The sequence below is a fragment of the Callithrix jacchus genome, chromosome 5, assembly GCF_049354715.1.
Source record: "Callithrix jacchus isolate 240 chromosome 5, calJac240_pri, whole genome shotgun sequence".
Lineage (NCBI taxonomy): Eukaryota > Metazoa > Chordata > Mammalia > Primates > Cebidae > Callithrix > Callithrix jacchus.
In genome coordinates this window covers 67,080,916-67,108,686 of record NC_133506.1, presented here as the reverse complement: position 1 = coordinate 67,108,686, position 27,771 = coordinate 67,080,916, and the positions used below count along the sequence as shown (strand labels likewise).

Sequence of the window (27,771 nt, the reverse complement as noted above, 5' to 3'; positions counted from 1 at the left end):
CATCCTGACCTCGCTCCACCCATTTCGCAGCTGCAGCCTGGGCCGGGAGACAGGGCACAGCATCCTCCTGCCATGCTCTGGCCTTGGAGATAGGCTGCCCCGGCTGTGGCTGGGAGGACACATGAAGACGACAAAAACAATGATAGCTAAGAGCAGACATGGATCACTGAGTTCTTGCTACGCACTGGACCTGTCCTGGCCCTTCCTTCCCTTCCCTCCCTCCCTCCCTCCCTCCCTCCCTCCCTCCCTCCCTCCCTCCCTCCCTCCCTTCCTTCCTTCCTTCCTTTCTTTCTTTCTTTTAAATGGAGTCTCACTCTGTCACCCAGGCTGGAGTGTAGTGGTTCAATCTCGGCTCACAGCAACCACTGCCTCCCAGGTTCAAGTGATTCTCCTGCCTCAGCCTCCCATAGCTGGGATTATAGGCACCCACCAACCTGCCTGGCTCATTTTTGAATTTTTAGTAGAGACAGGGTTTCACCATTGGTCAGGCTGGTCTCGAACTCCTGACCTTGTGATCCACCCGTCCCGGCCTCCCAAGGAGCTGGGCTTACAGGTGTGAGCCACCGTGCCCAGCCTGCTCTGGCCCTTTCTACCCTCACCTGTTGAAGCCCCATGGTAACCTTGCAAACTGGGTTTATGAAGCACATTTCACAGATGAAGAGATTGAGGCTCAGAGAAACGACTTGTAAGGTCAGACAGCCAGGAAGGGATGAGGTGGACACTGAGGCCTGTGAGGCGTGGCTGCTGGTGGAAAGCGTTAAATGGGGACTTCTGTCCCCGAGAGGCCTCATCCCAGGAACTGACTTTTGTTTTTTGAGACGGAGTCCCACTCTGTCTCCCTGGCTGGAGTGCAGTGGCACGATCTCAGATCACCGCAACTTCTGCTTCCCAGGTCCAAGTGATTCTCCTGCCTCAGCCTCCCGAGTAGCTGGGATTATAGGCGCCCACCACAACGCCAGCTAATTTTTGTAAATTTAGTAGAGACGGGGTTCCATCATGTTGGTCAGGCTGGTCTCGAGCTTGCGACTTCGTGATCAGCCTGCCTCAGCCTCCCAAAGTGCTGGGATTAAAGGTGTGAGCCACCACGCCTGGTCATACAGGAACTGACGAGGGCTGAGTCCTGGGGCTAGGCGCCCTGAAGTCAGCAGGGCATTCTCTCTCAGGAAACAGAGCAGAGCACTGACCCTCCACTAATCCCTCCCACCCCTGTGATCTCTTCCCCTCTTCATGGCATCCTCAGAAAGCAGGTATTATGATTCCCATTTCCTAGCTGGGAAAACTGAGGCCTGTGTTGGGATGTACCTGACCAGCATCAAATGCCAGAGCTGGACGAGTTGGATCCAGAACTTCGACCTTGGCATCTGGTGCCTCCTCTGCCTTTTCCCTGGTAGGTGTTAGGGATGTGGGTGTGGGGGTGACTCACACAGGCCACGTGGGCGGGAGGGCACTGCAGCTGCGGCTGGTGGGCGTGGCCCGCCTGGTGCCTAGGGCAGGTGGCCCAGCCAGTTCTGCCTCTGACGCCTCATTCCAGCCATCCCTCTGCCTGCCATGACAGCTTCCCGCCACCCTAGCCACAGTCCCACCCGGGGGCCTTGGGCCCCGGACATGTGGTGATCTCAGTGCAAGGGTTGCGGCGACCACCCAGAATCTTATCAGGTGAGTCCTCCCTGCACGAGGCAGCTGCTGATCTCCAAGGCCCCTGGGGAGCCCAGAGCGCGGCCCCCAGAGGTCCTCTGGGCTGTGTCTGCCCTTGGCCAATATGCCTTGGGAGGAGGGTTGGAAGGAGCTCAGGCCCCAGCAAGAAAAGCAAAGCCGTGAGCTCTGGGCTGTAGGGCTGTGTGAGGCTACAGGTCCTTATGGACTCAGGCACGTTTCTCTGAGGTTTGGAAATCCTGGGGAGGGAGGGAGAACATCTCAGTATCAGCCCCGTTGAGGGGCAGAGGTGAGGCTCCTGACTCCCTAGGCCAGCCCAGGGATGTGGCTTTCTGGGGCAGGAGAGTGATGGAAGTCCAGGATGGGAGGAGGTGGCCCACAGGATGGGAGAGGGACCCGCCAGCATCTCACAGGTGCTGAGTCAGCAGCTGTGGCTCCGAGGCCTGCTCTGTCGCCCAGGAAAGGCCATTTCAGTGTCAGGGACTGGGAGAGAGAGGGTCAGGGCATGAGAGAGTCGACCAGGTGAGAACGCAGGGTTTACAGGGTGACTCAGGGAGCTAATGACAGCTGCCGTGGCTCTCGTCTGGGGTTCCCCGAGCCTCTCCTACCCCAGCTGCCCGGGGCCATGCACATTTGTGGGCTCAGGGAAGGGAGAGAGCAACCGGCTGGCAGGGCCATGGAGTCCTTGGGGACCTTTTGGCCCACTTCTTAGAAAGGAAACCCGAGGTCCAAAGAGGGGCAAGAGACGCGTCTGTCCTCTGCCTCCTTCTTGCTTGGTGCATCCCAGCATTTCAGTCCACCACAGCCCACGTGGGGCTGGGGAAGCCACAGAGGCTGCCCTATCCTCATCAGGCCGGGACTGGACATGGTAGGGCTGGTGCCCAGCCTTCCCTCCCCGAGGACTGCTCCCCTGCCCGGCCTCAGGGTGCCCACTCTTCAGGGCCCAAGCTCCCCTCGCCACTGTTGCCCCCGTCCTGGGCCTGCTCCCTTTGAGTTGGAGGGCGGGGGACTCTCTCCAGCCTGCTGACACCCAGCTCAGCTCCAGACACTTCCTCCAGGAAGCCTTCCTATTGGGGTAGGATGACCAGTGGCCCCACTTCACCCCACCCGGCTTCTTCTTACAGGAACACATCTTCCTGCCCCACCTGTGTGTCTCCAGGTGAGTTCCCTGAGGCTGACTCGAAAACGGCACCCCCTGACTGCAGAGTTACCACTTGTTCATACAACCCTTTCCCCACCCATGTCATCCCTCTGTGGCCAGCTGCCCCCTTCCCCGTCCCTACGGCCTCCACAGCAGCCTCCTCCAGGCCCCTGGCTTCTGGTCTCCTGCACCCTCCAGCAGCCTGCTCTCTTCTGTGTAACCCAGAGCCCCTGAGCCCCTGCACCCAACTCCTAGCAGCCCCTGGGGGTCAGTCACAGCTCTTTTTAAATGTTTAATAAAATTTTATTTCTTTTTATTTGTTTTTTTGAGTCGGAGTCTTGCTCTGTGACCCAGGCTGGAGTGCAGTGGCACAATCTCCGCTCACTGCAGCCTCCACCTCTGGGTTCAAGCAACTCTCCTGCCTCAGCCTCCTGAGTAGCTGGGACTATAGGCGTGAACCACCATGCCTGGCTGAGTTTTTGTATTTTAGTAGAGATGGGGTTTCACTATGTTGCCCAGGCTGGTCTTGAACTCCTGAGCTCAGGTGACCTGCCCACCTCAGCCTCCCAAAGTGCTAGGATTATAGGCATGAGCCACCGCGTCTGGCTAAAGCCACAGCTCTTATGTGGTGTTTGAAGACTTCACGAGGCCCAACCTGCCTGCACGCCTTTTGCTGGCAGGGTGCCTGTGAGCTCCCAGGTTCTCCAACCACACAGCAGCTCCTGACCCCCCACCCAGGCTGTGCCCTCGGCTCGCCCGCCCCTTGTCCACACAGCAGCCTGTAAGATCTCTCCAGGTCTTGTTGGAAGATGTATCGGTTCCTCTTCCCCAGTCTGCACACCCCTCTGAGCTCAGTCCATACTGAACATCAGTAAAGCAGGTCTGGACTGAGGGGTCGGCCTCCTCCACCTGGGGCCAGGGGACTCAGCTGGGCCCTGCAGGTGAGAGGCGAGTCTCATGGACAGCCAGCCATCAGCTCTTCCAAGTAGCTTTGGGCGGGTCGGGGAGATGATCGCTGTGTTGGCTGCAGAGACCACCTGAGCACTGGGGAATCCAAAACACCCGAGGAGCTTGAAGCTGTGTTATTAGGAGCATAACATCTAGAGCAAAGGAGGTGATAATCTTGCTCTGTGAAGGTCAAACCTCTTTGAGAGCTGCTGTGAACACGAAGTCTGAGAGGGACCTCAAGAAAGCAGGGCTCCTCCTCCTGGGGACTGGTCGACTGGAGATGGTGTCTTGAGAGAGGCTAGGGCGTGGGGGTCTCTACGGGGTTACCATGGTGGTCCATAGCACAGGGGTGCTGGAGCAAGGAGCTGGGGAGCTTTGGAGACAGCTTCTCTGTCCTTGAAGAAAGGTTGGTGACCTGAGAAGGGAGAAGTGAGCTTCCTGTCCTAGGGAGTGTGACTGGGAGCTGGATGCAGCCACAGGTGGGTCCTAAGCCCTGGAAGCTCCCCCTGTCCCCTCGGCCTGAGCATCTGCCCTGTGGTTGTGTTCCAGCCATGAACGTCTACCCCAAGGAGATGGTGCCTCTCATGAGCAGGAGAGTCGCTGCCCCTGGTGGGAACCCTGCCGTCCTACCAGAGAAGAGGCCGGCAGAGACCACCCCCACAAAGAAGAGGTGGGTCTGGAAGGCCTAGAGCTGGGATCCTGTGAGGGGCACCAGCAGGGGCCTGGCACCCCAGGAAGCCCTTGCCTTGGGGAGACCTGAGACACTCAGTCTCGCCTGGGGGGCCTGGAGTCTGGCGAGGTATGGCTGGGGGTGGCGCAGGCAAGACCACAGCACACTCTGGTGGTCAGATGGACTGGCACGGTCAAGGAAGCTTCCTCGAAGGGATTGGGGGGCTGAGGCAAGCGCTGTCTGGAGGGCTCCTGAGGGAGGTGAGGGATGGCTGGAGCCATCCTTGAGATGCAGGAGCAAAACACCAGATGGAAGTTCCGGGTGACCTGGACCCTCTGCCAGGCGCGGTCTCCACACACACCGAGGCTTTCCATCCGCTGTGCAGCAGCCAGGTTATTCGAGCTGTACAAGGAAAGGGGACACCAGCAATGGCTCCAACCACAGGGTGACGGTTGATTGGGATCCAGTCAGCACAGTGCGCAGTGCAGCCCTGACACGCGTCCGTGCTCGGCACGTGTCAGCACTGAGTGTTTTTGTTACTGTCACCATCCTCATTGTCGCCCTCACTCGACGGGGCCTCTGGGAACTGGGCAGGGCTGAGATGATCAGCTTTTCTTCTTGGCTGGGGACACGGAGGAGGCCTGGAGCAGAGAAAGGACCTCTCTAGGGTCACCCGTCCCACCCTTCCACGGCCCCCAGCTGATTTGGTGCTTCTCCAGCTGTCCGCCAACCCAATTCACCTGTGCGTCCCCTGAACCTGGGGTGGCCCTACCCCTTCTGCCTGTATCCCAGGCCCGCTTTGGGCCAGGGGTGCGCTTGGTGCTTCCCCTGTTAGTTGGAATTACAATCACTGAGGTGTCCTGTGTATCAGCCCTGGGGTTGGGCTCAGGATTAGGAATTTAGACATGGAGAGAAAATGCCCACGGATATTCAGTCTGGCAGAAGGGGAGTCCAGGAGACAGTGGGAAGCGCCCAGAGACAGGTGAACCAGCCAGTGGGGCCCAAAGAGTGGCAGGTTACTCTGATCCTGTAGGCAGTCTCAGGGGACTTCCTGGAGGAGGTGGTGCTAGAGAGGATGTGGAGCAGAAGGGAAAGTGCATCTGGGGCAGAGGGATGGGGAGCAGTGCTCAGGGCAGGGCCACTGAGGTGGGGAGTGTGGTGTGGCTGGAATGCTGGGCAGTGGAGTCATCTCTGGGGAGATGAGTCCCCTTGGAGCTGGGTCTTGGGGGTCAGTCAAGGAACTTGGACGATCCTGAGGGCAGTGGGATCCATGGAAGGCTTTTATGTGGGAGGGAGGGCATGGCAAGATTTGGATTTTGGAGAGGTGACTCTGGAGGATCTGTGTGGAGGACGGATTGGAGGAGAGGCTGATGGCAGGGAGACCATGAGGAGGCCTTGAAGTCCAGGGGACAGGTGGTGACAGCTCAGCCTGGGTGGTCAGGGCAAAGCAGAGGGAACAGTAGAGAGGTGCCAGCATCACAGGGTCCGAGAGATCCGCCACGGGAGGTAATCGAGAAGGAGGAATCCCAGCAAGAGGGCCTGGAGGGATGGCGGGGCCGTCTCTGATGAGGCACAGCAGAGATCCGGCCAGGAGAAACGAGCCAGGCTCAGCTGTGAAATGCTGGGGAAGAGGTGCCTGAGGGGCACCCAGGTGGAGGCTCCATCTTGGAATGCAAGAGGGAAAACTGCATGGAAGTAGAGACCAGACAGGTGTCGCATGGGGCCACAGGGGCAGCCTGGTCTGGGTGGGCTTGTCCAGGAAAGGGCAGAGACATCCCTGAGCTAGGCTGGCAAGGACCGGCTCCCTGCTCCCCTCCCCCCTCCCCCCCTCCTCCTTCCAGGGGAGGTTTGGACTTCGGGAAGAAGTGGAGGACAGAGTTCCGGGAAAAGTCCATCCTTCCTCAGCAGGCCCCGTCAGGCCGCCTTTTCTGAGCCTGTCCCCCATTCCCAGACTCAACTCCAGGCTCGGCTCTGCAAAGCCTCAGCCCCGCCAGGGCCGAGAGTGTTGTGCCCTTTGCCTCCCGAATTGGTGTCCACTCCTCTGCCCAAAGGCTCTCCGAGGGCCCTCATGTGAAGGTTTGGACATCCTCCTCAGAACTGAGTAGAGGACTTGGTCCTAGAGAGAAACAGAAAAGAAAAGAATAAATTAAAGGCAAGGCACAGTGGCTCTTTCAGGCTGGGCACGGTGGCTCATGCCTGTAATCCCAGCACTTTGGGAGGCTGAGGCGGGTGGATGACTTAAGGTCAGGAGTTTGAGACCATCCTGGCCAACATGGAGAAACCCCATCCTTACTAAAAATACAAAAAATAGCCAGGTGTGGTCGTGGGTGCCTGTAATCCTCAGCTATTCAGGAGGCTGAGGCACGAGAATTGCTTGAACCCGGGAGGCAGAGGTTGCAGTGAGCTGAGATTGTGCCACTGCACTCCAGCCTGGGCGACAGAGCAAAACTCTGTCTCAAAAAAAAGAAAAAAGAAAAAAAGAATGACTTATAGGTAAAGAAAGAGGACAATGCGGACCTCTAAGGAAACAGGCGCTAATGGTGGAGTCAAAGGCACTGGGGAGGGTGGAGCAGGGAGAGACTTTGGACTTGGGAGTGCTCCTGGACCATCCCACCGTTCCCCCAGAGGAGCTATCATCTTGGCTTCCTTCCTGGACCCTGGAAAGGTGATGCCCAGGGTCAGAGACGCAGACTGATGGAGGCGGCAGGGGCACTGGCCTTGTGGGGCACAGAGCACTTGGGCATTTCTTGGGACAAAGCAAATGGCCGGAAGTCTCCTTCCCAGCCCTAGGCTGCTCAGGGATAGTTCTTTGACTAAATAGTATGATCTACTCAGCTGGGTCAACCACAGCCAGCTGGTGGCCTTTGGTCAGGACAGAAGGAAGGAAGAAGCAAACAGCATCTACAGCAGGTCAGGAGCCAGGATGCCACAGGGCGAGGCCTTGCCACGTGCTTATGACTGTGGGTGGGATGTGGCGCGTGCAGTGGCCGGGAGTGCAGGCGCAGCACAGACCCGCATTGTCTAGCGGCTGCTCTGCCGCAGGAGTCAGGTCCTTGCCCAACAGCTGGGTCCTCCCAGCCGTGCTCTTTTCACTGTCTTCTCACATCTGGTGCTCCAGCTACCAAGGGCTTCCTTCTCCAGACACAGGCCTCCCTTCTCCCAAGACTTTCTCATGTTGTTCTGCCTTCAGGGCTTTTCCCAAACCAGAGACTGATGTCGAGACACAGACCAAATTCCACCCTCCCGGCCAGAAGGCTCTTTTCTTGGGGATGATGTCTTAGCTCTGGTTGAGATCTCTGAGCCTGGGGCCCTGGAAGGTTCATCTCCTCCCTTCTGTCTCCCTGAGTTTCCCGCACAGAGGATATTAGTAGTTTTTGAGTAAGCAGATGAGTCAATTAAAGATCAGGCAGGAAAATGAGAGGGGTGGGTGAGCTGGTGAGTGGGTGAGCCGGTGAGAGGGTGAGCCGGTGAGAGGGTGAGCCGGTGAGAGGGTGAGCCGGTGAGCAAGCAGCCCAGTGGCTCAGCACAGCCCTCCCATGCACAAGGACACTGTATGGAGCGATGGGGAAATGTCTTCCTTTCCCTCGGGCTCTCAGCCTCAGGTCTGGAGTGGATAGAAGCTCTTGTGATATGGCTTTCTGTACCCACTTTGGGCCCCTGTGGACTCTGGGAGAAGGCCTTGAGTAGGTAGGGAGGCAGGGCAGTGACAAAGGACTTCCCCTCATCTTGTTGTGAGAGATTGGGACGGGAATGAGGCTCTGGAGAGGTAAAGGCTTTAAACACCTGAGAGCACAAGGGAAGTCACCTGAAGGATGCAACCTCCCAATATTGTGGTTTAAGATTATGTTGGTTTATCTGCTTATTGGCCCTGTCCACCTAGCCTACCCTCCCAAGTGCTTATTATCTATTCATCCATCATTTATTCACCCATCTGTCATCTATTCATCCATCAATCATTTATTCATCTATCTACCCATCATCCATCCACTCATCTACCCATCATCTATGTATCCATCCATCATCTGTCCATCCATCCATCCTCCACCATCCATCCACTCACCTACCCATCTCGCCATCCAACCATCCATCCATCCATCCACCCATCCATCCATCATTCATCCACTTATATACCCATCCCATCATCCATCCATCATCCATCCTTCTATTCAACCATTATCCATCCATCTATCCATCCATCCATCCATCATCCATCCATCCATCATCCATCCATCATTCATTCATCCATCATCCATCCACTTATATACCCATGCCATTATCCATCCATCCATCATCCATTCCTCTACCCATCCATCATCCATCCATCTATCCATCCATCATCCATCATCCATCCGTCCATCATCCATCCACTTATATACCCATGCCATCATCCATCCATCATCCATCCCTCTATCCATCCATCTATCCAACCATCATCCATCATCCATCCATCCATCACCCATCCACTTATATACCCATGCCATCATCCATCCATCCATCATCCATCCCTCTATCCATCCATCTATCCATCCATCATCCATCATCCATCCATCCATCCATTATCCATCCACTTATATACCCATGCCATCATCCATCCACCATCATCCATCCCTCTATCCATCCATCTATCCATCCATCATCCATTGTCCATCCATCCATCATCCATACACTTATATACCCATCCCATCATCCATCCATCCATCCATCCATCCATTCATCATCCATCTATTCATCTGTCATCCATCCATCCCTCATTCTATCATCTCTCCATTATTCATTCATCCATTTACCTGGGCATCTATACAACCAACCATCCTTCCTTCCACTCACTTGTCCTTCACTCATTATCTATCTTCCTACTCATTTACTGATGAAGTCTTCTGAGTGTTAGGACCAGTGCTGGGAATCAAGGGTAATTCAACGTGGTCTCTACCATTGAGGAATGCACAGCTGTAAGATGGTGTATTTTGCAGAATGTGGAAAGTCGTGGCCTCACTGTACTATTTCTCGGTCAGTTCTGACCAACTCACTGGAGCAGGAGCTCTGGAAGGGACAGAGATTTTGTCCAGTTGTTCACTACTGTATCCCCAACTGCAGGAACAGTGCCTGGCACATTGCAGATGCACAGGAAATATTTGTTGAGTAAACAGCACTGAGGAACGCAGACAGGTAGCATGGGATGGGCAGCAGGGGAGGGACTGGGCCGGCTGTCTTGGGGAAAATGCTGTGGGTACAGGACTTAAAGCTCTGTCTGGACATAATTTGGCAAATCTCTACCAGGATATTTTGGGGCTCAGCCACCATCAAATGTGTTGGGAGCTTCTGGGTCAGGCTGCTGTGGCAGACTGGAGGCTACTTTAGGGCGAAAGCCCTGGGGCACTGCAGGGCTGCAGGGAAGTGGCAATCAGACTGGTTGACCTCTGATGACCACTTCAGCTGGATGTTCCCTAAAAGGACGATCCCAGAGCTGCCCTGGTTCCAGAGTCCAGGCCCTAGGGGTTATCTGGCCCAACCATCATCCATTCAGGTGACGATGACTGGCCCGGATGGCAGGTGATTTTCTGGGGTCACCCAGGAAGCAGAGGCAGAGCTGGACTAGAACCCAGGCTTTCGGTTTTAAGGCAAGGGTTCAACTCCTCCCTTCATCTTCTCTTTTGGAAGACGAGTTTGATTGGCAGCTCGGGTCAGAAGGTTGCTTCTGGTGGGCAGGAGACTGGCAGGTGAGGGCCATCGTGTGGGCCAGGCCCGCACTCCCCACCACGTGTCTCCATTTTTGGGTTCATGTCGACCTTTCCAGGCTTGCCTGTGCTGGAAAAAAGGACAGGGCTTCCTCGGGCAAGCCCAGGGTCTCTCTCTTGCTTGCCCCACCCTAGGAAGCGGCTATGCCAGGCACGCTCCCTCTGTAGCCAACCCCTGGGGCTAGTGTATCTGGAAGAAGGCTCTGATTGCTGAGGTGGGAGCAAAGCAGTGTGGATTGCAGTGTGGACTGTGAGCCCGGACATCAAGAAGCAGGTTATTTGACCAACTTGGCTTTCACCCTGGGGGGGCCCATGGAGGAGCTGCCTCTCCAGGCTGAGCCTCACCTGTCTCATCTGCAGAATGGGGCCACAGTCCCTTCCCTGCTGCCCTCCCTCCTGGGTCTGACATGGCTGAGACTGCCCTTTGGGAGCTCTTCTGTAGTCCTGTGAGGAAGGAAGGGCACAGGTTGGTCCTTCTGGGCCTGAGAATGAAGGAGGCAGCAGAGGTGCTTAGGACCCCATGTGTCTGGAGAGGCCCTGCTGGTCAGGAGGCCACAGTCCCCGGCCAGGCCACAGAGGCTGCAGCTGTCCTGTAGCAGCAGCAGGGCAGGGGTGTTGCTGCCACCAAGGCTGTCCCCAGCCTGATCCTCACAGTCTTGGCTGTCATCTCTGAGCGTGTAATCATGGTTTCCAAGGACATGGGTGCCTGTGTTTGTGGGTGTGTCTGAAGGTGGAGCTGGGGCTGTGTCTGGCCGGGAGTCACATCTTGGGTGTATGTCTTACTTCTCATAGGCCAGTGTCTCCCCTTCCCTGGGGCTCAGCCTAGCCATAGGGCCCTGGCCTCTGTCACTCTTCTCCCCAACCAAGGAGAAAGCTGCCCTTGCCCTTCCCCTCTCCCCTTCGCTGCTCCCCTCCACTGCCTGAGATGGCTTCCTGGGTTTTCCTTCTCCACAGAGAATTCCCAGCCCTGTCCTCTGACCTCTCAAGTCCTCCCTGCTCTAGATTAGTATTTTTTTTTTTTTTTTTTGAGATGGGCTTTTGCTCTGTTGCCCAGCCTGGAGTGCAATGGAGTGACCTTGGCTCACTGTAACCTCCACTTCCCAGGTTCAAGTGATTCACCTGCCTCAGCCTCCTGAGTAGCTGGGATGTTACAGGTGTGTGCCACCACACCCGGCTAATTTCTGTATTTTTAGTAGAGACGGAGTTTCACCATGTTGGCCAGGCTGGTCTTGAAATTCCTGATCTCAAGTGATCCACCCGCCTCGACCTCCCAAAGTGCTGGGATCATAGGCATGAGCCACTGCACGTGGCCTAGACCCAGCTTTGAATCTGGGCTTTGCCACCTGTCTGCTGCATGACCTTGGGCAGGTTGCTCTACCTACAGACAGAAGCCACATGTCTCCATGGGAGGCCTTCCTCTCCCTGACTTTGTGAATTAACAGCTAATTGGCGCTACAGGACAAGAGGAGACTAGAAGTCGTCCACCCTCACCTGCCCTCCCACTGAGACAAATGCATATCTACTTCCCCTGCGCATTTATGCTTATCTTATGTGAAGCACAGATTTACTGAGAGTGAAATGAATCCATAACTGACCGTTTCCTCTACTCGCCCCTTTTCATGTGCCACACGTGTACTCAGGAAGCAGAATCAAAGCCTCAGAAGAATGTGGCCCTATGCTCCCTTTTTTTTTTTTTTCTTTTTGAGATGAAGTCTCACTCTATCACCCAGGCTGGAGTGCAGCAGGTGTGATCTTGGCTCACTGCAATCTCCGCCTCCCTGGTTCAAGCAATTCTCCTCCTGCCTCAGCCTCCCCAGTAGCTGGGATTACAGGCATGTGCCCCCACGCCTGGCTAATTTTGTATTTTTAGTAGAAATGGGGTTTTGCCATGTTGGCCAGGCCGGTCTCGAACTCCTGACCTCAGGTGATTCACCTGCTTCGGCTTCCTAAAGTGCTAGGATTACAGGTGTGAGCCCCTGCTCCTGGCCTGCTCCCTCTTTTTTTTTCTTCCCTCCTTCCTCTCCTGCGCACTTTCCCCCTGTAAATATCGAAGCCCTCAAATCCTGCTCATAGGAGAAAGTGCGGCCACGGACCCCACTGTGTTACATCTCGTTTACGGGTATGTCCTCAACTTTGGCTAAATAACCCTCTCCAGTAACTGAGTTCGCCTCAGTCCTGTTCTGGGGTTTTATACTTGACCAGCAGCTTCCCGGTGTCCGTCTGTGAGATGCAGGTGATGACACTGAGGGCTCCCAGGAGGGCTGGGCGGGGCCATGTGGGCTCAGAGGTGGCGGGTGTGTGCTCAGCATGAGGGCACACTCTGTGGCTGGAGGCAGCAAACAGGCCGACAGGCTCTGCCCAGCTGGGCCCTCACAGGCTTCCTCCATGTTCCCTCAGTGCACACTTCTTCCTGGAGATAGAGGGGTTCGAGCCCAACCCCACGGTGGCCAAGACCTCTCCCCCTGTCTTCTCCAAGCCCATGGACTCCAACATCCGGCAGTGGTGAGTACTGGCCCAGCCCCCACCCCCACCCTCCTCACCCCCGCCTTGGGCGCAGCCCTCAGCTCCAGTATGGGGACAGTGACTCCCCCTGGGCCACAGGGCCAGGCCTGGCTGTGGGAGGTTACTGCTATTATCAAACTTAATTATTGGCCGGGCGAGGTGGCTCACGCTTGTAATCCCAGCACTTTGGGAGGCCAGGGCAGGCGGATCATGAGGTCAGGAGATCAACACCATCCTGGTCAACATGGTGAAACCCGTCTCCACTAAAATACAAAAAATTAGCTGGGTGTGGTGGTGCACACCTGTAGTCCCAGCTACTTGGGAGGCTGAGGCAGGGGAATCACTTGAACCTGGGAGGCAGAGATTGCAGTGAGCTGAGATTGAGCCACTGCACTCTGGCCTGATGACAGAGCAAGACTCCATCTCAAAAAACAAAACCAAAAACTTTACTATTATTATTAATAATTATTATTATTATTTTGACTTCATCTTTTTTTGAGATGAAGTCTCACTTTGTTGCCCAGGCTGGAGTGCAGTAGCCCAGTTTCAGCTCACTGCAACCTCCACCTCTGAGTTTAAGCATTTTTCCTGCCTCAGCTCCCAAGTACTGGGATTAGAGGCACATGCCACCACCCCTGGCTAGTTTTTGTATTTTTAGTAGAGATGGGGCTTCACCATGTTGACCAGGCTGGTCTTGAACTCCTGACCTCAAGTGATCCACTGGCCTTGGCCTCCCAAAGTGCTGGTATTACAGGCGTGAGCCACCGTGCCCAGCCCATTTTAAAACTTTAAAACCCTCTCCGTTCCCTCCCCCAACACCTCTAGCATCTCTGGCAACTGTGATGACATGGACTCCCCTCAGTCTCCTCAGGATGATGTGACAGAGACCCCATCCAATCCCAACAGCCCCAGGTAAATCTGGCCCTCCCCCTCCTCCCACTGTGCCCACCCTTGAGGCTGGGGATGCCAGAGAAACAGGATAGGGATCCTGCAGGAAAGAGAAAGAAGCCAGCATTCCTGGGGGTTGGGAAAGTGGGGTCACAGATCCATGATATGTGGGAGATTTGGGGAGAAGGAGTAGGGCGTTGAATTCCCTAATACCCATTCATTCTGAGATGTTCAACAGCAGGCTGCAGTGGAATAACGTTAGCGTCTATGTGAATTAAAATACACTCGTGCCCAACACCCATATGCATTCTGCAAGAACACATACAGACAAAGAGATGTTGAGGCATTACCACAGTTGCTTATCTGCAGGGGGAGGACAGGGAGGGATCGATTTAAAAAGTTCAAACAGAAAACAGAACACTGATGTTCTCACTGGTAAGTGGGTGTTGAACAATGAGAACACATGGGCACAGGGAAGGGAACATCACACACTGAGGCCTGTCGGGGGTTGAGGGGCTAGGGGAGGGATAGTATTAGGAGAAATACCTAATGTAGATGACGGGGTGATGGATGCAGCAAACTACCATGGCACATGTATGCTTGTGTAATAAACCTGCATGTTCTGCACATGTACCCCAGAACTTAAAGTATAATAATAATTAAAAAGTTCAAACAACACAAAATATGCAATCTCACATTTTTAAGGCAATGTCTATTAACAGTTAGGCATGTGTCCTTCCTGACCATTGCTGCATGCATCCAAATACAGATATTTTGACAAAATGTGATTGCCTCTGCATTATGAGGGGCTCCTGATGGGTCTGCACAGAGCCGAGTGGGTTGTGGGCCTAGTGACAGGCGTGGGGCCGGCGCGGCGCCCTGTGGGCAGCTCTGACAGGGAAAAGAAGGGGCTGAGGTTGAGAGGACGTGTGTGGCGAGCTGGAAACACTGTCTGGCTTCAGTGCACACCAGGCGAGGGAAGCGCAGAGGAGGCGGAAGCGGCGGCTGAAGAAACGCATCTTCGAAGCGGTGTCTGAGGGCTGCGTGGACGAGCTGCTGGAGCTGCTGGTGGAGCTGCAGGAGGTTTGCAAGCGGCGCCGAAACCAGGACGTGCCTGGTCAGTGGCTGAGCCTGGCGGAGGGTACAGGGCTGGGGTCCTGCTTGGCTTCGGGTGCCCACCTTCCCCTCCCCTCAGCAACCTGTGGGGCTGGAGTGTGAGGAGCCCTGCATGCTGGCTAGGGACTCTGAACTTGACTCTGAGGGGGACAGGAGCCACAGAAGGGTTTGGGCAGGTGAGATCGTGGTCTGACACTGTGTGGAAGGTGGGGGTAAAGCTGGAGAAGGCCATCGTCCAGGCAGGGCTGGGACCCTGAAGCAGGGTTTGAGAAGGGGAGGGGTTCTGAGGGGCTCCCCAGGTGTCGGCATTGGCAGGACTCAGGACCTGGGGAGAGGGGGCGAGGAGGAGAGGGGAGTCCAGCATGGTGCCGTTTAGGCTTGGGTAACTTGGTGGATGCTGGAGCCCTGGCTGTCTCCAGGACCAGGACAGTATCAGGTTGATGGGGAGTCCATGAGCTTTATTTGCAGGCCACAGGGAGGGAAGGGGCAGGGTGGAGACAGAGATTCCAGGGTGGGAATGCACAGTGGGAAGCCATACAGTGGACACAGAGGAACAGGCCTCAGAGGAGGCTCCCGTGGGCCACAGAGAGCAAGGAACCCGCAAAGGAGATGGCAGAGGAACAGCTGGAGAGGGAGGAGGAGAGCCGCAGTATGAGGTCTGGGAGCGACGTCTGGAGGTCTGCAGCTGCAGTCCCACCTCCTCCGGGCTGTGAGGGCCCAGGGCAGTGGGCCTCCCCTATAGCTCCATCCCTGCCTGCAGACTTCCTTATGCACAAGCTGACGGCCTCAGACACGGGGAAGACCTGCCTGATGAAGGCCTTGTTAAACATCAACCCGAACACCAAGGAGATAGTGCGGATCCTGCTTGCCTTTGCTGAAGAGAACGACATGCTGGGCAGGCTCATCAATGCCGAGTACACAGAGGAGGCCTACGAAGGTACCCTGCCGCCAATGGGCTTCGCCTCGGGGTCCGAGGGTGGGTGCGGGGCTGCAGGGCCACTGCCAGCCACACCACGTGGAGCCACTGCTGCCACTGAGAAGCCCCAAGCATGCAGCACGGGGCCAGGGACGCTGCAGGCACCCCTCTTTCTTCCTTCACTCTGCAAGTAATTTTGAGCACCATTTACATGCCAGGCATTGCTTTTGGCAGTGCCATCTGCTGGCGAATAAGAGATTAAAGTCACTGCTCTAAGGCTGGGCGCGGTGGCTCACACCTGTCATCCCAGCACTTTGGGAGGCTGAGGCGGGCAGATCACCTAAGGTCAAGAGTTCAAGACCAGCCTGACCAACATGATGAAACCCCATCTCTACTAAAAATACAAAAATTAGCTGGGCATTGTGGCAGGTGCCTGTAATCCTGGCTACTCAGGAGGCTGAGACCTGGGAGGTGGAGGTTGCAGTGAGCTGAGATCCTGCCACTGCACTCCAGCCTGAGCGACAGAGCAGGACTCCATCTCAAAATAAATAAATAAAGTAAGTCACTGCTCTAAATAAGGTAATTTTAGATTAAAAATGCTATGAAGGCTGGGTGCAGTGGCTCAGGCCTATAATCCCAGCACTTTGGGAGTCTGAGGCTGGTGGATCATGAGCTTAGGAGATCGAACCATCCTGGCTAACGTGATGAAACCCCATCTCTACTAAAAATACAAAAAATTAGCTGGGTGTGGTAGTGTGCACCTGTAGTCCCAGCTACTCAGGAGGCTGAGGCGGGAGAATTGTGTATCTGGGAGGCAGAGGTTGCAGTGAGCCAAGATCACACCACTGCACTCCAGGCTGGGTGACAGAGCAAAACTCTGTCTCAAAAAAAAAAAGCTAGTGAAGATAGTGTGACAGAAAGTGACTGTTTGGGAAGGGCCACTTTAGAGTGGACAGTCAGGGTGGTCACCTTTGGCCTGAGGCCTGCATGAGGAGAGGGACCAGGGCGAGAGCTCCCAGACAGGACTGGGCTTGGCATGCTTGAACAGTGGAAAGAAGGCTGGAAGTGAGGCAGGAGAGCCGGGCACGGGCCACTGAAAGTCAGCTGTTAGCAGCATCATCATTAATTGTCCCTGTTTGGGTCTCAGTTTTGTGGATTTCCTTGTAAGTGGGCCAGAGACGGGGCTGGGAGACCAGGTTTGGGAGAGAGGTTCCCTGCCAGCAAATCCACTTGGGAAAAGCAGTGAGGTGTGTCCTTACTTGAGTTTTGGAGTCAGCAAACAGCCCTCTAGGGTCTTATGAGGTGTTTGTGGCAAAGGTGATTGGCTCAAGGATAACTGGATGCGGTCCCGTTGACATGCCAGGGGCACTCAACAGTTTAGCATTTTATTTTTTTTTGGAGGAGGAGTCTCACTCTGTCGCCCAGGCTGGAGTGCACTGGTGTGATCTCTGCTCACTGCAACCTCTGCCTCCCGAGTTCAAGTGATTCTCCTGCCTCAGCCTCCCACCTAACTAGGATTATTTTTTTTGTATTTTTAGCAGAGACGGGGTTTCACCATGTTAATCAGGCTGGTCTCAAACTCCTGACCTCAGATGATCCACCCACCTCCGCCTCCCAAAGTTCTGGGATTACAGACATGAGCCACCATGCCTGGTCACATTTTAGCTTTTTCCAGGTGGGAATCTAGCTTGGGCCTTTAACCCTTCTCATGGGAGAAAGTAATTGTGATCTATTATTTGAACTCTGCAGATTTTCAAAAGCATTTTTGTTATATATAAGAAGTCAAAGATTGTGACAAACTAGAAGGTATGCAGTGGAGGAGAGGAAACCTAGGGAAGGTTGCTGCTACTGAGTGCTAAACTGCACACTGAGCTCCCTGGTAGCCAAAGCAAAGAGAGAAACTAGATGAACCATATCATATTCTCAGCCTGTCTCTAGGGAGTTGACAGCAGTCCCGTAGACAGGAAGGTTCAGGCCAGTGCCTTAAGCTTGCTTGTCCTAATTCTCCTCCCTTCTCAGTCCCCTTGTCTCCTGCTTTCTTCTTGTCAGTATTGCAGGATTTATTAGCCTTTGCTAGCAGCATGTTTCCTTTGAGGGCAGGGATGAAGTCCGCTGAACATAGTTGATTTCCTGGTGCCCTTACGGTCTCACATAGGAGATGCTTAACATGTATTTTTTGAATGAGTGAATAAAAGAAGGTTGTTAGTGTTTCTATTGAGGCTTTGCTGTCCTGGTCACAAACACATTCCTCTCTCTGTTCTCGGCCTCCCCTTTTGCTTTCCTTCTTTCATGAATCTGCCTCTTGCTGGGGCGAGGAGGTCTGGGGTGCTGTGGGCACCTACTCTCTCTCTGAATGGTGGGAGGAGCCATTTATTCCTGTCTTCCTGGAAAGCAGATCCACCACCCTTCCACCCTCTCTGCTGATGCCTCCCTTCCTCTCAGCGTTTCCTGCACCTGGAGCAGAGGGGCTCCGGGACCAGCAGAGCAGCACTATTCCACACTTTGGGCAGGTTATCATGCTTCTCTGAGCCTCAGTTTCCCCACTGGGCAAGGGCTAACATTTCTCCCCTATGCTGCTAAAGAGGAACCAATCACAACTTTATTAATATCATTTTAAAGCATTTTATCAGAGGCCTTCAGAGTTTTACTTTTTAAAGCAATTATTCAATTAAGACATTTTATAAAAGTTTTAAACCTAAAGTTAAGATATTAGCATAATAAACCTCTACACATCCATCATCAGATTCAACAAAACAGTTTATTTTTATTGTTTTACTTTATCTTATTTTTATTTTTGAGATAGGATCTCACTCTGTTGGGTATGCTGGAGTGCAGTGGTGTGATCACGGCTCACTACAGCCGTGACCTTCCCGGGCTCAGGTAATTCTCCATCCCAGCCTCCTGAGTAGCTGGGACTATAGGTGTGCACCACCACGCCCAGCTAATTTTTCTATTTGTTGTAGAGATAGGGTTTCGCCATGTTGCCCAGGCTGGTCTCAAACTCCTGGGCTCAAGTGATCCTCCTACCTCTGCCTCTCAAAGTGCTGGGATTTCAGGAGTGGGCCACTACCCTGGCCTAACTATTTTTAACTACATCCACATCCCATGAATAGAGTTTCATTGTAAAGCAGTCCAACATTTCAGATAAGTTTTTGTTAGGGCCTTTACCCATATGCTTTGAGGAGTTTCCTAGGCTTTTGACATATGTGCGTGTATACGTGCGCACAGGAGAGATTTTATTTATTTATTTAACATAAAATAGTATCATACTGTCTGTATTCTACAAGTTATTGTTGTTTTTGATTGACTATATGTCTTAGAACACTTTTTTTTTTTTTTTTGGAGATGGAGTTTGGCTCTTGTTGCCCAGGCTGGAGTGCAATGGCATGACCTCCGCTCATTGAAACCTCCGCCTCCTGGGTTCAAGCGATTCTCCTGCCTCAGCCCCAGGATTAGCTGGGATTATAGGCGCCTGCCACCATGCCCGGCTAATTTTTGTATTTTTAGTAGAGATGGGGTTTCTCCATGTTGGTCAGGCTAGTCTTGAACTCCTGACCTCAAGTGATCTGCCCGCCTCAGCCTCCCACAGTGCTGGGATTACAGGCATGAGCCACCGCGCCCAGCCTTAGGGCACTTCTTATGCCAAAATGTGAAAGTCTAGCTTCTTTCCAGCAGCTTAGTCTGCGCCACAGCTAATTTCACTGCCCCCCCACCCCCAATGGCAGACAGTCGTCAGGCGCTTCCAGTTGTTTTGCTGTGACAATGTTGCAGTGCACGTTCTTGTCTATGACCCTGTGCACAGATGCACGTATGTTTTAGAAAACACTTTGCATTGGAATATTTGGGTTCAAATGCATGCACATTTAAAGTTATAATAGTGTGACTCACACCTGTAATCCCAGCATTTTGGGAGGCTGAGGTGGGCGGATCACCTGAGGTCAGGAGTTTCAAGACCAACCTGGCCAACATGGTAGAACCCCATCTCTACTAAAAATACAAAAATTAACCAGGCGTGGTGGGTCGTGCTTGTAATCCCAGCTACTCAGGAGGCTGAGGCAGGAGAATTGCTTGAACCTGGGAGGCGGAGGTTGCAGTGAGCCCAGATAGCGACATTGCACTCCAGCCTGGGCGACAGAGTGAGATCCTGTGTCAAACAAAACAAACAAAACACCCCAAACCCAAAAGCCTTTTTGTAAGCCAGTGTGCCAGCCTTCTCTTTGTGGTTTCTGCCTTTCGGACCTTGCTTAAGAAGAAGCAAGATCTTCGGATCTTCCCTACCAAAAGGTTAGTTATAAATTCCTAATTTTTTTTAAAGCTTAATTCTTTAATTCACCATTTATTTACAGCATGGTGGCAGCTCTTTGGGAAATGCTGTTTCTGTTGGTACATGTTGAGACCCTCCCCTCCTCCCAGCCTCTGTCCCCTCCATCTGAAAGTTCTCCAGCCTCTAGCAGGCTGAATGCCTCTCCCTCTGCCCTTCCTGCTCAGTCTCCAGCATACAATTCACTTCCCGCCAGGGCCAGATGCTAGCCTTACCTGAGACACCCTTCTCCCCAGCCCATGGTCCTTAGGGTCCTCGGACGTCCTGCTTTCTCCACTCTTCATGTGCCCTCTGCCTCTTCTTAGCTCAGGCCTCCTCATTTTTTTCGGCTGCCTCTAATGCATCCTCCAATTTTGCAGCCCGAGAGATCTGAAAGCACCCAGGCACCAAACTCCAACTTCTGGTCTGGCCAGTTCCCTACTTCAAGGCCTTCTGTGACTTTAGCGCTTAGGATAAGCTCCACCCTCTTAGCCTGGCTTAGGAGCTGGCCCCACCCAACCTCCTAGACTTTTGAGGTCCCAGGTGAGAGCCTCTGGGAAGACCCCGATGCTCTCTGGCTGTGAAGGGCCCTTGCTCTTGGTCCCCCAGCTCCTGCCCCTCTCTGAATCATGGCACTTAGTTCTCAGTGGCACTGTGGGCTTTTCTTTTTTTTTTTTTTTTTGAGATGGAGTCTCACTCTGCTGGAGTGCAATGGATCGGTCTCAGCTCACTACAACCTTCACTTCCTGGGTTCAAGCGATTCTCCTGCCTCAGCCTCCCGAGTAGCTGGGATTACAGGCACGCACCACCACGCCCAGCTAATTTTTGTAATTTTAGTAAAGACGCGGTTTCACCATGTTGGCCAGGCTGGTCTCGAACTCCTGACCTCAGGTGATCCACCCACCTCGGCCTCCCAAAGTGCTGGGATGATAGGCGTGAGGCACCTGGCTCAGCCACTGTGGCCTCTTGAGGAAAATCAGGGACACTGCGTCTGTGCACCCCTGACCCCTGAACCCCCCCACCGCCCCCGTACTGGTGCCGGAGCTCGAAGCAGGCGCTCCTCATGCGCTCCTTGGGCCGTGGAAGCCTGAAGGAAGCAAAGAATAAAGCTGGGATTCCCGGTGGCGGGAGACACAGTGAAGAGCCCTGATTTCCCTGTGGTTCGCGGGAGGGTGTGGCGGCCACAGAGGGCGGGCGGGCCAGCCCCCTCCCCCGCCCCCGCCCCCCGGTGCTGAGGCTCCCGCGCCCACGTCCCCCGGTCCGCAGGGCAGACGGCGCTGAACATCGCCATCGAGCGGCGGCAGGGTGACATCACGGCGCTGCTCATTGCTGCCGGCGCCGACGTCAACGCCCACGCCAAGGGGGCCTTCTTCAACCCCAAGAACCAGCACGAGGGCTTCTACTTCGGTGGGTGCTGCCCCCGCCCAGCGCCGAGTCTGGGAGGAAGGAGGAGGGAGAGGGAGGGAGGGAGGAGGGAGAGGGAGGAGGGAGGAGGGAAGGGGAGGAGGAGGGAAAGGGAGGAGGAGGGAAAGGGAGGAGGAAGGAGGAGGGAGAAGGGAGGAGGAAGGAGGAGGGAGAAGGGAGGAGCAAGGAAGGAAGAGGGAGGAGGAATGAAGGAGGAGGGAGAAGGGAGGAGCAAGGAAGGAAGAGGGAGGAGGAATGAAGGAGGAGGGAGAGCGAGGGAGGAGGGAGGGAGGGAGAGCGAGGGAGGAGGGAGGGAGGGAGAGCGAGGGAGGAGGGAGGGGGGATGGAGAGGGAGGAGGGAGAAGGAGGGAGGGAGGAGGGAGAGGGAGGTGGGAGGAAAGAATAGGGAAGGGGAGGAGGAAGAAGGAGGGAAAGGGAGGAGGGGGAGGTAGGATGGAGAGGAAGGAGGGAGAGGGAGGAGGAAAGAGGGAGATGGAGGAGGGAGGAAGGAAGAGGGCGGGAGGAATGAGGGAGGAGGGAGAGGGAGGAAGGAAGGAGGGAGGAAAGAAGAGGGAAGGAAGAGGGAGAGGGAGGAAGAGAGGAGAAAGGGTGGAGGGAGGAAGGGAGGGGCAGCCTCGCACTGCACTCCACCCCCACGGTCAAGAGGCTCTGGTGCCCCAGAGGACAGAGCTGGGCCGGGAAGAGGCTGGAAATGTCCATCTGGGAGGACACCAGTGTGGACCAGAGAAGAAGGGTCTGGGAGGTGGCGGGGGGAGGAGCCCACATTCTGGGGGTGTCACCTGGTGGTCTTAGAAGCATGGTGCTGGACATCCCTCTGAGGAAACAGAGACCTGGGAGGGAGGCCAAGGAGGCAACCGCATTTTACAGGCGAGGAGACCGCTCTGCGAAGGGGAAGGACTTGCCCCAGTGTAGCAGGGCATTGACTTCAACGTCCTGGCCTCCAGCCCTGGCCTCCGCGCCGGGGTCCAGTGCCTCTCAGGACTGCAAACAGGGAGTGAGAGGACCAAACTCCTCTGCCCGACAAGTTACAGAGTCCAAAAGCAACTGGGGTTAGGATGCTCTATGAAAAAAAATGGAAATGCATAATGTAGACAGAGTGAAATCCAGCCGTTTAGAGCACAGTTCTGTTCATTTTCACAGCATGGACGGTTGGCTAACCACCACTGCAATCAGGACAGGAACCAAAGGCTCAGTCACACCCAAAAGTTCTCTGTGCAACTTTGTTGCAGAGGAAACCCTTCCTCCCATCCAGTCTTGCCTGACTGGCATCACCCATCTGTTTTCTCTTCTGGGTGTTTTGAAGATGGAGTCTCACTCTGTTGCCCAGGCTGCTGGAGTGCAGTGGCACAATCTCCGCTCACTGCAACCTCTGCCTTCTGGGTTCAAGTGATTCTCACGCCTCAGCCTCCTAAGTAGCTGGGACTATCTTCTGGGTAGTTTTTTTTATCAGCAGGACTAGCTAGCCTGCACTCTGGGCAGCCCTGGGTATCCGGGTCTGGGTGTTCCGGTCTGGGTGTCCTGGCAAACAGGGTATTGTCCAGTTCCTAGTGTGTACCATTGCCCTGCACGGAGAACCTGGTTGGAGCCAGTGTAATATGACAGGAAATAAGTGCTCTTCAAAAATGCAGAGTAAAGCAGAAGACAGGAATTAGGAGTTCTGTCTGGGGCAAGAGGGGGTGGATTTTAATTTAATTAATTAATTAATTTATTATCATTTTTGAGACGAAGTCTCCCTCTGTCGCCCAGGCTGGAGTGCAATGGCTTGATCTTGGCTCACAACAACCTTCACCTCCCAGGTTCAAGCAATTCTCTTGTCTCAACCTCCCAAGTAGCTGGGATTACAGGCATACACCACCACACCCAGCTAATTTTTGTGTGTTTTTAGTAGAGACAGGGTTTCTCCATGTTGGTCAGGGTGATCTCGAACTCCCGACCTCAGGTGATCCGCCTGCCTTGGCCTCCCAAAGTGCTGGGGTTACAGGCGTGACCCACCGCCTTATTTTAATTTTAATAGAGTTAAACAGTTCAATTTTAAATAGAGTTAAATAGTTTTAAATTCTTTAGTTTTAAATAGAGCCAGTTAGGCCGGATCACTGAAAGGTGATGTTTGAGCAAGTACTCGAAGGAGGTGAGGGAGCGAGGGACTGGCTGTCTACGAGCAGAGGGAACAGCCAAGCAAAGGACCCGGGCTGGCCGCGTGTTGGAGGAAAGCCATTGTCAGGGGGAGTGAGTGATGGGAGAGGAGGAGAGGTCAGAGGACACAGGGCTTTGTGGGTATCGTAGGAATCCGAGCTTTTATTCTGGGGGAGGCGCTAACAGTAACAGGTTGGTCTGGCTGCTGTGCCCAGCAGGGAGGCCAGTCAGGAGGCTGCGCACTGATGTAGCTTCAGCCACCCCCACAGAAGCAGGAGATGGGGAGAGGACCAGGGAACCTCACTTGCCGATCCTGCTGAGATAGGATGTGGGCCCCAGTCCTGGGGCTTGGGGATGCTGCTTGCGGCCCAAGCCAAGGACCCAGAACCCAGCTTTGGCGCCCTCCTCTCCCAGGCGAGACGCCCCTGGCCCTGGCGGCGTGCACCAACCAGCCCGAGATCGTGGAGCTGCTGATGGAGCACGAGCACACCGACATCGCCTCCCAGGACTCGCGGGGCAACAACATCCTCCACGCCCTGGTGACCGTGGCCGAGGACTTCCAGACGCAGAACGACTTCGTGAAGCGCATGTACGACACGATTCTGCGGCGCAGCAGCAGCTGGGAGCTGGAGACCACACGCAACAACGACGGCCTCACGCCACTGCAGCTGGCGGCCAAGCTGGGCAAGGCCGAGGTGCGGCCCGGGGAGCGGTAGGCGGGGCCCGGGGACTGAGGGGCGGGGGACGGGGTCGGGAGGCACAGCGGCCACTCCCTCAGCCCCCGGGGCCCCCGACGGGGGATCCACAGAGCACAACCGCGGGCTTGGGAAGGTCCCAGCCTGAGGTCCAGAAATGCAGTGTCTGCCGAGGTGGGTTTGTTCTGAGGGGCCCCACGGAGCTGGCGCCATGCGGCCTGTGCACCCCATCCCCACATTTCTGTCCCCAATCCGCCACGTTTCCATCCCTTGTCCTGGAAGGGCTGCGCTGGGGGAGCCTGAGGCTGAGGTGACACCGTAGCCCCCGCAGGGCTGAGTGGGTGGCCCTCGGGGACTTCTGCCCCTCATGAGGACGGGAGTTTCAGGACTGCTGCTCCGGCCCGGAACCAATGGGCTGCCATTTCCCAGTTATGGAGAGACCCCAGCCTGGCTGTCGGGTTGGAACTCCGTGCCACGTCCCCAGCAGAGTGTGGCTGCTTCAGGCCCTTCTTTCCTTGTGTGAGGCGGCTGAAAAGTCTAGGCTTGGCTGGGAGCCTTGGTGAAGGCTGGACGGATCTCTTTCAGGGGCTGGAATAATGGCTGGGCCTCATGTTCTGGGGGACTGATCCTGGGGACCCAGCGTGTTCCGCAGCCTCACTTTCTCTGCCCTCTGCGAGGAGGCCGTGGCTCCCAGAAGCCGCAGGAGGACGCTGGGGGGGGGGGTGGCTATTGAGTAATCACAGCGGTGCCAGCCTCGGGGTACCCACCCCCGTCAGCTGCCCTGAGGGTCTTGGTCCTGTCCCAAGTGGCCAGGGCTGGGCCCCACAAGGGCCCTTTTTATTCTCCCGTGGGGGAGGAGGAGCTGGAAAAAGGCTTCAACAGAGGAGGGATTGTGTGGCTGCCTCCCCGCGACTTCTGCCCACCCTCAGGGCCACAGTTTGCCGAGGCTTTGAGGAGTCAGCTTGTGGTTGCAGATGGAGCTTTCTCCAAGGCCAGCTTCCCTGTGTGCCACTGTGGTGTGTGCTGTGCCTGCCGCCCCAGCCCAGGGAGGAGGCTTCCTGCATGAAGCATGGCCCCAGGAGCCCTTGTTCTCTAGGCTCACAGTGTGCCCGCTGTGGCCAGCCTGGGGGAGGCACCTGTCCGCTGCTCCCCTCCTCTGTTCCATGTCCTCCAGAAAACTTTTCTGGATGCTGCCCAGGTTGCCCACCGTCCTTGGGCTTTTACAGGCTGGGGTGCGGGACAGAGAGACTTGGCCTTATCCCTAGGAGCTCTCTGGCTGGGCTCTCATGACAGACGGGATGGAACCCCCTGGGTCAGCTGAGACCAGGCCTTGGACGCTGTCCTTCCCAGCAGTCCCTTCCTCTTGGGTCTTGAGTTGGTGCCCTAGGAAGCCCATGTCCCCATCCTGGGGTGACCCAGGGCTCACCTTTCAGGAGGTAAGAAGCCAGAGAGCAGCAGCTCTGCATCCAAAATCTGATCCCTGCACTTGGATTCACCCAGGAAGCTTTGAAAAATAGACTCCAGATCCCACCCTAGAGATTTCCAGTTCATTAACTGATGCTGTGGGGTTTTTTTTGTTTTTGTTTTTGTTTTTTTGAGACAGAGTCTTGCTCTGTTGCCAGGCTAGAGTGCAGTGGCTCGATCTCGGCTCACTGCAACCCCCGTCTCCTGGGTTCAGGTGATTCACCTGCCTCAGCCTTCCGGAGTAGCTGGGACTAAGGTGTGCACCACCATGCTCAGCTAATTTTTGTATTTTTAGTGGAGACGGGGTTTTGCCATGTTAGCCAGGATGGTCTCCATCTCTTGACCTTGTGATCCTCCTGCCTTGGCGTCCCAAAGTTCTGGGATTACAGGTATGAGCTGCTGCGTGTGGCTTTTTTTGAGACAGTCTCACTTCATCGCCCAGGCTGGAGTGAAGTGGTGTGATCTCGGCTCGCGGCAACCTCCGTCTCCCAGGTTCAAGTGATTCTCCTGCTTCAGCCTCCTGAGTCTGTGATTATAGGCATGCACCACCATGCCCAGTTTATTTTTATATTTTTGGTAGAGATGGGGTTTCATCATGTTGGCCAGGCTGGTCTCGAACTCCTGACCTCAAGTGACCCACCTGCCTCAGCCTCCCAAAGTGCTGGGATTGCAGGCGTGAGCTATGGGAATTTCTGTTTCCCAGTGACCCTAATACGGAGCAGAGTTTCGAAGATCACTAACCTACCAATGTCCCATGGGCCTCCCTGTAGGGGGTGGTGCCTATCGTCACCGCCCATCTGGCCAGAGTGGTGAGCCACAGCTGGAGGGGTCTTGGCTAAGGGTGGGCTGGGGGCAGCTGGGAAAACTTCTGGCTTCTTCTCAAGTCCAGAACAAATGGAAACTGGTTCTAAGAAATCATCAGCGCCTCCATTTTTCACTGAACCGGGGCTGCAGCTGGTGTGAGGATTTCGAGCTGATTGTGCAGCTTGCTGCAGCCTGCACAGAACCTTCACACCTTTTTCCCTGGTATTCACAACCTCCCATGAGATGGGCACAATGGCAAGCTTCATGCATGTTCCACAGATAAAGATGGGGCCCCGGGGCCACCGTGCCAGGCGCAAAGGCAGGTCTCCACCTGTCCTGGGCCCAGCCTGCCTCTGGCTGGCCCAGCCCTGCTAGCCACAGCCCCTGTTCTGCAGCTGACGGCTGTGCCTCATCCTGTCCTAGATCCTGAAGTACATCCTGAGTCGTGAAATCAAGGAGAAGCGGCTCCGAAGCCTGTCCAGGAAGTTCACGGACTGGGCGTACGGACCTGTGTCGTCCTCCCTGTACGACCTCACCAACGTGGACACCACCACAGACAACTCAGTGCTGGAAATCACTGTCTACAACACCAACATCGACGTGGGTCTCTCGGGAAGGCTGGGCAGGGCACCGAGGGCTGGGCCTCAGGCCAGGGGCTCACAGACGCTGGGAAGACCCAGTGCTCCCAGCCCTCCCCGCCATGTCTGCCTCCCACGCTCCTTTGCCTTAGTGGGCAGAGTCAGACACAGAAGGGGAGGCCTGGGACAGATGCTGGGCCCAACTCTTCCTGGTTGACCTTGGACTGTAGACCTGAGTGGTGGTGATTGGGGGGGTCTTCTGGACCCAGTATCCAGGGCGGTGTGGATGTGGGTGTGAGTGTGGGTGTGGGCGAAAGGGTGGTTGGGGCTGATCCTTTACATATTTTGTCTCTCCTATCCCCTGTTGCTGTATATGACCAGGCTTAGAATGCTTTCTCTCCCAAAAACTTGTCCCAAATGAGGGTCAGAGAGTGCACTGCTGGAGAAATCAGGGGGGCCTTCCTGGAGAAGGCTAGCAGGAAGAGTTTGGTGCAAATGAAGGTGAAGAGAGGAGCAGCTGGATGCTGCCCAGGTTGGCCACTGTCCTGGGGCTTTTATAGGGTTTATAGGCTGGGGTGCGGGATATAGAGACTTGGCCTTATCCCTAGGAGCTCTCTGCCTGGGCTCTCCTGACTGATGGGATGGGAATCCCCTGGGTCTGGTGAGACAGGCATCGGACACTGTCCTCCTGTGAACAGGAGCACCTGTCCACTCTAACAGGTGAAGCGTGTTCAGCTTTTGGGGGAAGCGGGGCAGCAAAACATTCCTCCTTCATGTTTTACCAAGAGTTGTGCTTCTCAGAG

General features: G+C 55.1%; 1 protein-coding gene across 9 annotated transcripts in view; it reads left to right on the top strand.

Annotated features, from left to right (window-relative positions):
• Positions 1-1,519: 1,519 nt before the first annotated feature.
• The window catches only part of TRPV3 (transient receptor potential cation channel subfamily V member 3), a 45,702-nt gene continuing 19,450 nt past the window's right edge, over positions 1,520-27,771 (top strand). For 8 of the 9 annotated variants that reach the window (XR_008481444.2, XR_008481443.2, XR_013535442.1 and 5 more), the window contains exons 1-9: positions 1,520-1,656; positions 4,292-4,412; positions 12,545-12,649; positions 13,475-13,561; positions 14,500-14,654; positions 15,414-15,590; positions 21,136-21,276; positions 23,842-24,122; positions 26,814-26,990. Coding sequence is in view for 6 of the 9 variants with exons in the window: in XM_054255626.2 (XP_054111601.1) it covers positions 4,294-4,412; positions 12,545-12,649; positions 13,475-13,561; positions 14,500-14,654; positions 15,414-15,590; positions 21,136-21,276; positions 23,842-24,122; positions 26,814-26,990 (1,242 nt within the window). In the remaining 3 variants the exon portion in view is untranslated. Of the gene's footprint in view, positions 1,657-2,777; positions 2,813-4,291; positions 4,413-12,544; positions 12,650-13,474; positions 13,562-14,499; positions 14,655-15,413; positions 15,591-21,135; positions 21,277-23,841; positions 24,123-26,813; positions 26,991-27,771 lie in introns of all 9 variants that reach the window. The other variant, XM_054255623.2, reaches the window with a different exon arrangement.